This window comes from Triticum dicoccoides, chromosome 5B, assembly GCF_002162155.2.
Source record: "Triticum dicoccoides isolate Atlit2015 ecotype Zavitan chromosome 5B, WEW_v2.0, whole genome shotgun sequence".
NCBI lineage: Eukaryota > Viridiplantae > Streptophyta > Magnoliopsida > Poales > Poaceae > Triticum > Triticum dicoccoides.
The window spans coordinates 620162563-620173196 of record NC_041389.1 but is presented as its reverse complement, the minus strand read 5'-3'; the positions used below and the strand labels follow the sequence as shown (position 1 = coordinate 620173196).

General features: G+C 47.1%; 2 protein-coding genes across 3 annotated transcripts; both read left to right on the top strand.

Moving 5' to 3' along the window:
- Positions 1-3802: 3802 nt before the first annotated feature.
- On the top strand, positions 3803-8033 carry LOC119312114 (protein IQ-DOMAIN 1-like). Of its 2 annotated transcripts, none has more exons than XM_037587851.1 (7): positions 3803-4102; positions 4214-4337; positions 4913-5149; positions 5754-5984; positions 6281-6394; positions 6770-7241; positions 7551-8033. In XM_037587851.1, exons 2-7 carry the CDS (start codon positions 4245-4247, stop codon positions 7694-7696), a joined length of 1293 nt encoding a protein of 430 aa, XP_037443748.1. In that variant the 5' UTR covers positions 3803-4102; positions 4214-4244; the 3' UTR covers positions 7697-8033. The 2 variants fall into 2 exon arrangements, with proteins under 2 accessions (XP_037443748.1, XP_037443747.1); XM_037587850.1 differs by having other exon boundaries at positions 4204-4337.
- A 164-nt stretch (positions 8034-8197) lies between these two features.
- LOC119312115 lies at positions 8198-10408 on the top strand. Its single transcript, XM_037587852.1, has 3 exons — positions 8198-8625; positions 9633-9740; positions 9817-10408. The coding sequence occupies exons 1-3, from the start codon at positions 8299-8301 to the stop codon at positions 10126-10128; spliced, it is 747 nt and encodes a 248-aa protein (XP_037443749.1). The 5' UTR covers positions 8198-8298; the 3' UTR covers positions 10129-10408.
- Positions 10409-10634: the final 226 nt, after the last annotated feature.

Sequence of the window (10634 nt, the reverse complement as noted above, 5' to 3'; positions counted from 1 at the left end):
AAAAAGCACGTTCGGAGCGGCCTGCGAACCGATGCAGGATCGTGTTAGATGGCAAAACACATCTGGACCGCATGGTCCAAACTGTTGCAGGCGGTTTGAGGGTCGGCATTGGAGATGTCTCACAACATAGCCCGTCAGGAAAGAAGTGGATTAATCTCTCGGCATGATGATGCTCAAGTGCCTAGCCCCCTCGCCCTCGGTGACCCAAAGTTTGGCCTCGTCCTGAATAAGCTTCAGTAGACAACAGGGGCGGCATTGATTTCTTTCTGAAAACTCTAGCGTTTCTCTCACTCCAGATAACCCAACACACAAGTATTGTGATGAAAGCTATGACCTTCCAGTTTGCAGTATTGGGTTTCGACTTGTTAATCCACCGACTCTATTTTTGACATTGCCTTCCGTCATCCATCAGTTTATCGCTAGAGCCCCTAAACCCAACCATTCGTTGACCATTCGCCAAATGTGCAACGTGAACCAACATTTAAAGAAGAGGTGGGAGGATGCTAATCGTAATGTAAAAAAAATCCTTCCACCTCTTCCCATCCTCTCATCTCTTCTTGGTAGGGGGTATATGATTAGCATAGAGCCGTTTGATGCATAGGAGAAACAACAAAATTGTAAAACAGATTTGATTGAATGTTAGACTTTCAATGAAATGTACCTCCTCCATTCGAAATTACTTGTCACAAAAATGGATGTATCTACAACTAAAATACATTTAGATACATTCATTTCTTAGACGAGTAATTCCGAACGGAGGGAGTAATACACATGGCTTCATCCTGTAGGATGAATCAAACAATCAACTTAGGGAAAATTTCTAATGATTCTACTCTACAAAAATCCTATAGACTTCCTGTAAACCAAAGGAGCCCGTAACGGGTAGCAAAGGTCGTAGCAGGCGACCGTTTAAATTTGACCTTGGTCGGTTGGTACTATGCATGATGCAGGCCATTGTTGTACCGCCCAATGATAAAGCCTTTTTCTCTATTTCTAAGGGAGCAATTGATAGTCTCGCTTCCAGGTTTTTTTAGTCCCACCTCCCACGATTTTTTTTCGTCCTAAAAAAATCTACGAAATTTCGTAGGTTAACTAGGGACAACTCCCACCTCCCAGGTTTTTTTTCGTCCCACCTCCCATGGTTTTTTTGGGTACCTCGTCCCACCTCACACTAAGTCGCTACGAACCGCAAAAACCGCCTACCTTAGCCAAATCAACAAATCTCTCTCATTAATGCAATTTTCTTTAGGAAACAAATAATAGATTCTTTCCTACCTTAGCCAAATCAACGGATCACTCCCATTAATGCAATTTTCTTTAGCAAACAAATAATAGATTCTTTCCTACCTTAGCCAAATCAACGGATCTCTCCCATTAATGCAATTTGCTTTAGCAAACAAATAATAGATTCTTTCCTACCTTAGTCAAATCTACGAAATCTCTCCCATTAATGCAATTTGCTTTAAGAAACAAATAATAGATTTTCAGGAAACAAATAATCTCTAATCTCTAATAATTTCTACTCCTAATGAAGCAGTTGGTAGTCTCCTCACACCTTCCATGGTTTTTTTGGTACCTCCTCCCACCTTCGCTCGTTTTTTTATAGATTTTTTTCGTCCCCTCCCCTCACTTCATCGGTTTATTTTCGCGTCACCCTCTCACACAACGAAAGAAATCTAAACAGATCAGAACTTTCCATACTGGCGCAAGTTATTTAGTAATGTAGAATCAATCACGAACAATCTCTAAAGATCAAATCTAAATTAATTAACCTTACCTTAAATCACTCAATTACATTAATTAGAAAACAAATAATTGATTTTCAAAAAATCGCTCAATCACGTAAACCTTACCTTAACTCACGGATGGTAATCAATCTCCAAACAAAGGAAACAATACATCGAGGGAGCAGTAAATAAACTCACTTTCTTATGACATGTATATGACCTTTCCTTCCCTCTACGTTGTCGAGCGTTCTTGATTCTCGAGGCCGATGCTTGGGCTGCGTCACTGGGTCGCGACGGTGCTGGAGGACGAGGACGGCGAGGCCGGGTGCCGCGGCACCGCGTTGGCCGCGGCCGGTGAAGGGGGCAAGGTAGGGCGGCTTCCCTGGCCCTGGCCATGGCCGTGACCCTGGTAGTTGGTGCGGTGGAAGTGGCACTTAAAGGACACGGCGTGGGTGGCCGATGCGCAGACGCGCTTGGAAGCGGGCCCGTGGCCCGTGCCAGACGGCGCCGACGCCGACCCGGGTCACCTCCTCCGCGTATTCTTAGAGCTGTGGCTGGCCGATTTACATGAAATTAATTTCCTCAATTGTGGTGGCAAATATAATACACATAATCCATATTGTTATGTACTAGCGTGTGTGTGTGAAATAGATGGATTATGGTCCCGTATCCAATAAGATGGATATGTGTGTGTGTTAGAGAAAGAGAGAGAGAGGGAGAGGGGGGGGGAGAGTGAGGAAGAGGGAGGCAGAGAGTGTGTGTGAGGAATTGATGGTAAAAAAGGTCGCCAATATCACTTGATATATATGAGAATATTAATAAACTTTCAAAGTTAATGTGGCCCCGTTGCAACGCACGGACGTTCTTCTAATCTTCATAGTCAATCAGCTTTACAGTAGGAGTAATATGCCGTGTACTACCAGCATCGAGACACTACAGCGAGTGTGAGTACTACCGGTTCTGAAAAGCTACACGTCTCATAAAAACTCTCGGTCCTGACAAAGCAAATGCCACCCCCACACACACTGTTGCACTCCTACCAAAGTCTTTGGGCCTTTATCACTTTGAGGATCTCGCGTCAGCTTTCCCGCGGTGACGCATCCAAGATTTCGCTGGGTTGAAAATACAGACGCGGAACAGAGAAACTGTATTTTCTTCACTGTATCTAACTAATGCCATCTCTTCGGCGTATCTTCTTAACCAAACTTAATCACCAAATATTGCTAGGCGTTTCTGGTATGCATTGGCGATCAGACAGATGGCAATGGCAGTGAAGATAAGCTATACCAGATGCGTATCTCAAGGAAAATATGTTTAGATTAAAGGGGAATCACGCCGACCCTGAAATCTTAGGGCATGTACAATACATAGCCTCAAGGTGATGCCTCGCATGCCATGTAGGATCGGATATGACGTAAAGTAGGTTCGGATAGAAAAGCAGGATCCTCTCCAGGAGGCGGGTGCTTGAAGAGAAAAAACATGGTCCGATGACAAAAGCTGAAAAGGTTGAAGTGAAAAATAAATATGCATGTGTACCAGAGTCTTTATTTTTTATTTTTTAATAACGCCCACTAGTGATAGCTTACATTGGAGAAGAAAAAATTAATGTAGGTGCTTTAAATTACTTTTTGTCATGGGGCATATGTATCCATATGTCACCATTGTACATGCCCTTAGTGCCACAAGGCACGTGATCAATCAGTCCACGGTCTCAAACAAAGCCACTGACCAAATCCAACAAAATCCGCGGCAGAGGGTGACAAAAACACCACAGCTTTCACTCCGGGGGCTAAACTATTAATAACGCTAATAAGCCCAGCAGCAGCAGAATCACCTTGTCCTAAAGCTAATCAACGAATCTTTGCCTGCAAGACGCAGGCAGAAAAGAATGAGAGGCGGTGAAAATCTCAGAAGCGAGCAACAAGAAAGGGCTTTTGATTCCGACAAGCGGGTGCAGAAAGCAAAACCTGAGAATGAGAAAAGCGCCGCGCTTTTCTTTCTTTGTTTCTTTATTTGCCGTAGCGGGCAACAGGGTAATTTTCCTGTCTATATAATTCTCGCCCTCCTCCTCCCCGCGGCTGCCACACAGGCAGGGCAGCCGAGCCGAGCGAGCAATAATTCGCACCGGCACACAGGAGCGGCAGTAATGGCCGCGTGGTGCCGGTGCCAGTAGCAGGCAGGCAGGCAGGCAGGCAGGCAGGGGAGCAGCGCCACTGCACTGGCCACTGGTGACGCTTCGAGCCCACACCTTCCCCTCCACCCTTGCCCTCTCCCCGGCTCCTTGGCCTCCCAATCTCGCGGCGCGGCGGCCCTCATTGGCCGGCGGCGGCGCGCGGCCCCGGTCGTTTCCTGCGGCATCAGGTGCCCGTGATCTGGTAACTCACTTTCCGCCGCGGTTTTGTTTTCTCTTGTCCCTTATGTGAGATTGCGCAGTTTGCGCTCGTGCTGACGGAAAAAATAAAATCTGCGGCTGGAGGTTGTTGCAGAGGCGGCGAGGTGAGGTGACGCGGCGGCGCGATGAGGTGGCTCAAGTCGTTGGTTGGGCTGAGGAAGGTGGAGAGGCAGCAGCAGCAGCAGCGCCGCAAGGAGGATGGCGACGCCGGCCGAACAGTACGGGGCACCACCACCTCTACCTACCTAAGATTCCGCCTCTGCCTTTTTGTTCTCACCTCTGGGTTCCTTAATTCCTTTTGGTCTACTGTACTTATTTTGCTTGGATGTGGAAGGATCATAGCAATATTTTGCCCAGTGCTCCGTGAGAATTCATTATTATCCTACAATAAATCTAATCGATAGGTAGCAGTTGGTGCTTCTGTATGCAACGCATTTGCAAGTTCTTGCACTTGTTGGCGTGTTGCAGATCTGGGTGATATTATTTGAGTCACCCTTTGGTTCTGCACCACTGACAAGATTGAATTTTGGGGACTGAAACTAGTCCAAAAAGAACTCAACTAATCTATTGCTATGTAACCACAAGAACTATAAATTTGGAACACGAATGTATATCTGTATAGTATTGCTACACCGGTACACCGCCCCTGATGATAAACACATGAGGACACCATGTTTCTGCTGCCACCTTCTTTTTTATTTTTTGGAATAGAGTGATGCCACATGTTCCTTTGCTGATGTGCTATGAAAATTTCCCTGTTTTTCTTACACATTGTGAACTGGGGAAATTGCAGAAAAGGGATGCCGTCGATCAGTTCCACTTCCAGGACCAGCACTCCCAGGATCACGCTAGCCTTGTCGGACCAGAAGAGTTCCCTGATGGAAATGTTCCATCAGAAGACGAGTGCGGCACACCTTCATGCTCAGGGCCTGGTTTCAGTACGCTTAGTGTGCCACTGCCTCAAACAGAAGAGGAGCTCAAAGAGATCTGGGCTGCCACAATTATTCAGACTGCATATAGAGCCCTCCTGGTATTCACATTATCTCTGTCAATTTATCCATTGTCCAGTGTGTTCTTTATATATTTTGAACATTCTAAATCTCCATGCTCCAAGCAAACCTGCACTTTCATCTCAATGTGTAGGGTTACATTAGGGGGATTGCTATCTGTTAGTATTTAAAATAGGCTTTGTGCAGTCGCTATGGTACAAGATACAGAGTGATTAGCTTTATGTGATAGCTATGCAGTTTCAGTAGAAGTAAAAAAAAAAGCTACAACTGAATCATCCTGATACATGGCCTCAAGTTTGTATGTTTGAATTTGATATTTGGTCTCATGCTTATAGTTGGTAAACAAAAGCACCGTCTTAACTGGTGTAAAAGTAAAACTTATAATTCATGGAAATGTTATATATATAGGTCTATGTGCGACAATGTTTGACGAACCATATGTTCATACTTCATATGGCTGGCAAGTTGAAGTATTAGTCTAAAGCATAATATCCTACCGACAAGTTTATCGTGTAAACAAAGAGATGCTGGAATGAAATTCAGGAATCTGCCAAGATTGCTCTAAATGTCTATTTTCTTATAGGGCACTAGTACTCCATTAAGTTTAACTTCATTCCTCTTCAGGCTAGGAGAGCCCGTCGAGCTTTAAAAGGACTGGTTAGGCTTCAGGCCCTTGTAAGGGGTCATATAGTGAGAAAACAAGCTGCTATAACACTCCGGTGTATGCAAGCTTTGGTCAGGGTACAAGCCCGTGTTAGAGCAAGGCGAGTTCGCGTGGCCTTGGAAAGTCAGATGGATGACCAACAAAATAATGAAGAAGAGCAAACAGACGAGGCACATGTTCGAGAAATTGAGGTAAGCTGCACACCAGTTTGCAGGATTTTTTGTTCTAATCTTCTATATTACTCCCTCCGTCCGAAAATAAGTGTCGCTGATTTAGTACTAATGTTGTACTAAATCAGCGACACTTATTTTCGGACGGAGGGAGTAGTATTTTTGTTATGCTGCTTGCCTTGTTGGCATCTGTTCATAACTCATAAGTTCCCCATTAGAATTACGGTTTGTGTTTTTAACAGGAGATAAATGATAGTGCAGGTGCAGTTATTTGGCTTAGGCAGCTAACTTCCATTACCACCTTACTTAAAATGCAGGACGGGTGGTGCGATAGTATAGGGTCTGTGGAAGACATCCAAGCAAAACTGTTGAAGAGGCAGGAAGCAGCAGCCAAGCGTGAGCGAGCCATGGCCTATGCCCTTTCTCACCAGGTGATTTATCATATGTTTTATATGAGGACATTGCTCGATTGTGGTACTTGTAAGTGTTAACAACATGATGCTTGAACCGTGGGTTAGCGAATGCTATTAGTGCACCAAACATATTTCTCTGAACCTAAGTATAACTTCTGGATAACTAAGGTAATATATGGGGAGCCTCACGCCCGTTGTTTTTGTGTAATTGGCTGCACCAAACTCTACCATGTTTGCTGTTGCTGCACTCCAACTTCCAAGTGTTGCTTTCATGAATAACATTGAAGTTAACCTTCCCTCCCAAGTTAACGAGTACAAAATTTTGCTCTTCATGTTTTCCTTGCTATTCTGCTCCTTAGTGTTCCATCTGAAGTTTCTTCTCTCCTTTTGCAGTGGCAAGCAGGTTCAAGGCAACAGGCGGCCATTACAGCTTCTGAACTAGACAGGAACAGCTGGAGCTGGAATTGGCTGGAGAGATGGATGGCCGTCCGCCCGTGGGAGAGTCGGTTCCTGGGCATGTACGCAGCAGATGGAATTGCCATTGATACCGGAGCGCAGCACGCTGAGGGAAATGCAACCAAGGCCCCATACAGGAAACCTGTGAAAAAGCAGGTTTCAGCTCCTCATTCAAATGTGTTGATCCAGAAGGCCCGCCCCTCGAACTCAGAGGGTGGTGGCTCCTCGTTGAACCCGTCTGCCGGTTCGGCGTCAGCTAAACCGAAACGGAAGCTGCCACCGAAGGAAGGTTCTGATGAAGTCTCGTCTCGTCTTTCGGGACTTGGTGCCCGGAGCAGTAGTAATCCTAAGGAGAGGCCTGGGCAGTTACAACCTCGGGCCAACAAGAGGTTCTCCTTGCCTGGCACTGGTAAGTCCAAACCTTGCATCTGTTACATACATCTAGTGATGCAAAGATTCCCTCTGGTTCAGTAACTTTTCTTCTTTGAAAAATTCATCATTTTTTCGATGAATGTCCTTGTCTAGCATAAGTTTTTCTCATGTGCGCGCGCTATAACTACTCAGCAGTTCAGAAGTAACCTCCATACAAGTTGTTTGTTTCCCCTTTTTCCCCGCAAAAAAGATAAAAGCTGTTTGTTTCCTGTTCCAACTTGTGCCTCGGTGTATTACGGTTGCTTAAAGCGTCCAGATAGACTCACTTGCTACTGAAAATGTGTAGGCCCAGAAGCTGGCAAACGGCAAGTGAATAAACCCGCGGTGAACCGATCGCCCAAGGCTGCCGAAGACTCCCCAGCGCTGGAAGGGAAGCATCGCCGTGCCGGTTCCGTTGATCTGCTGCTCAAGAGAGTTGAGCTGCAGGCCTGACAAGCCATCTGAAGCCCCCATCTACCGTCGTCAAGGTTCGAAGTCAGCATGCTGCGCTCTGTTACATGCGCGGCCTTGGATTCTGGAAGGTCCATTGGAGCAATGTGCATCTATTTCTTAGCCATATAGGTATGCAGCCAAATGCTCATCTCATGAGATGAGGTCTAGCTAGTGCTTGGATATGTATGTGCTGGTCAGCTGGTGCCTCTAGACCTGGGGGTTACCATAGCTTGTACTGTTGTATTTGTAGCTAAGAGCAAGCATGGACTCACATTTTCTGGAACTATTTTTTGTACAATAAAAAAATTCTGAAACTTTATGTTATTTTTAAGGGTAACCCTGTGCTTTTCACTGGTGTGTGCTCTGTAGTCTCTACCTTGCTGAGCTGCTGAGTTGCTTGTTAAATCTTGGGCCCGTCAGAACAAATGGGCTTCGGCCCAGCAAGAAAGCCAGCTCATTCTACCCCTTTATTCCTTGCCCCGACGCGACGCGTTTCGTTTGGTTCCGTTTCCTTGGCGTGAGCCGTAGCGAAACCGTCATCCATCGACGACTTCCGTCGCGCCCGAGGCACAGCGAGGCGCCCGAAACAATTAATTGTCTCCATGGCGGCAACGACGACGGCGACGTCGAGGCGGGCGCCGGCCGTCCTCGTCCTCGTCCTCCTCCTCCTCCCCGCGGCGGCGTCCGCCAGGGGCGACGGCAACGGCGTGTACGAGCCGTGCGCGGACGCGACGGTGAGCCGCGGCGACGGGTTCACCTTCGGGGTGGCCTTCGCGGGGCGCGACGCCTTCTTCTCCGGCGGCGTGCAGCTCTCCCCCTGCGACAGCCGCCTCAACCTGGCGAACGCCGGCCCGCTGCTCGCGCTCTTCCGCCCCACCGTCGACGAGATTTCGCTCCTCACCGTCAACGCCTCCGACCCCAAAGCCCTGGTGAGTCAGTAGCCCTCCGCCGAGCTCTGCACCTCCTCAAGCCTTTCCTCCGGTTTTGTTGTTCGATCGAAGCTTTTTGCGCGAGGAATATGCTCCTTATGACGAACCCTAATCGATTTTCCCATTTGCACCCAGGGGAACCAACTGTTTGGCACAAAGAATTGTCTTGTAGCTAGCTCCTTTTTACTTGTTCTATAAATAGTAAATAAATCACAGTGCTTTGCAACCAAGAATTTAGGATGACAATTATGCAGTACTCCCTCGTTGTCTTTTGTTGTGAGAGAAGAAATTCAAATCGGTGGGGCACCTCACAAATCCATTGATGATCGCCTACTGCTTGGCGAGGTTTAAGCCAAAAAAACGTTGAGCTGGACACTGCCCCACAGGCAACGAGTCCAGACAAAGCGCCAGCTGCGTGCTTGGGCTCATTGGCCGTAGGAGGGAGGGTAGATCCGTCGATGGCGCTCTCGACATGCCTCCGTGTTCTCTGTGGCCCAACCTAAGTGCTGGGTTTGTTCTTATTACTTGGTCGGTGCAATCTCGTCTGAGGATTTATTGAATGTGCTGTCCCCTCACTCTGGAGAAATTTCCCCTTCCACTAATTGATTGGGCTCAGCCGTTTGGTTTTAAGATAAGAGTACTAGATGGCCGACTGTCATGATGAGGACCCTCATTTATTTCTCATTACCTGATTCATTCACTGGCATTCTGTTTTTTCTTGCAAATACTGTACTCCTACTCAAGATGCTGCACAAGAATGATTTCAGAAATACTGAAAACTTCAGCACACTGTAATTAATTGCCGAGACAACCTGCAGTAGATACAGCCTGCTGAGAAGAACTGCACAATAGCTTGCATAGTTCTATCATGATACGTACAATTGTTACTTTCTTGTACTAGTACATAAGATAGGTCTACTTATCAAATGTCTTGTTGGACAGTTCTGACATAAAAGATGATGGGTTCATCATTAGTCTTAATACGCCGTTCTTCCACTCTGTTCCAGACATCTGCTGGTGGGTACATGGTGGCCTTTGCCGGGAGGAAGTTCGCGGCAAGGTCGCCGCCCGTGTTCGTCGGCAACAGCTCGTACACAGTCACCGGCTTCACCCTGGTGCGCCCATAAACCCATAACCTGGACCAAATCGCCGGTGATCGTTTGCTCATCCCTGACGCGCTCTGTTTCCCAGGTGTTCGAGTTCCACAAGGGCACGCTGCAGAACCTCTTCTGGAAGGCGGACGGCTGCTCGTCGTGCTCCGGGAACCCTAACTTCGGGTGCGTCGAGAACAGCTGCGCGATCAAGACGTCGAGCTGCAGGGGCAACGGCGGCGGGCAGGTGGACTGCAGCCCCGGGATCCAGCTCGCCTTCTCCGGCACCGACAAGCACGAGGCGGTGCTCAACTCGTGGTACGAGGTGTCCAAGCTGAAGCAGTACTCCCTCTTCGGCCTCTTCTCCAACCTCAAGGACTCGCTGGCGGGCCAGTTCAGCAACTTCTTCTAGCGCGTCGTGTGTGCTCGGTTAGTCCCCCTCGTCTCGAGCAGCTTCCGGAGGCAGTCACACACGTCGTACCATAGCGTCGTCACCCCCGTGTGCTGTTTGTTCAAGGTATCGTGGTATCGTCGTGTCACTTGTGTAACCAAAATGCTTTGTATATCGATTATCCAGCTGCTATGTACACTCGTTAATTGTTAGGTGTAGTCGTATAGAGACGATGTAAGCTACGCTACGTACGAAACTAGTGTATTTTTTGTAATGTGTGTATAAAAATGGGATTTGTGTATTTTTGTGGTGTCGGTATGGACGAGATCGTAGTTTGAAACTAGCACATGGTTTGACTGTAACTATCTCTAGTAATCTCTATATAATAATTAAAAAAAATGTAATGTTCGCATTTCAGCTTCCTTCCCACCACCCCTTCGTCCAACCTTTCATGTATATGACAATCAACCACATTAATTTACTTACCTTCTGAACCAATTGCACTTTAATTTACTTACCAAACTTCT

What these genes read in the sequence shown, in the direction of transcription:
- LOC119312115 (XM_037587852.1), top strand. Translation starts at nt 8,299, where the DNA reads ATGGCGGCAACGACGACGGCGACGTCGAGGCGGGCGCCGGCCGTCCTC. An exon ending in CCTCCGACCCCAAAGCCCTG is followed by an intron (nt 8,626 to 9,632) that starts GTGAGTCAGTAG and finishes ACTCTGTTCCAG; the next exon opens with ACATCTGCTGGTGGGTACAT. An exon ending in CAGTCACCGGCTTCACCCTG is followed by an intron (nt 9,741 to 9,816) that starts GTGCGCCCATAA and finishes TCTGTTTCCCAG; the next exon opens with GTGTTCGAGTTCCACAAGGG.
- LOC119312114 (XM_037587851.1), top strand. Translation starts at nt 4,245, where the DNA reads ATGAGGTGGCTCAAGTCGTTGGTTGGGCTGAGGAAGGTGGAGAGGCAG. An exon ending in CACATGTTCGAGAAATTGAG is followed by an intron (nt 5,985 to 6,280) that starts GTAAGCTGCACA and finishes CTTAAAATGCAG; the next exon opens with GACGGGTGGTGCGATAGTAT. An exon ending in GTTCTCCTTGCCTGGCACTG is followed by an intron (nt 7,242 to 7,550) that starts GTAAGTCCAAAC and finishes GAAAATGTGTAG; the next exon opens with GCCCAGAAGCTGGCAAACGG.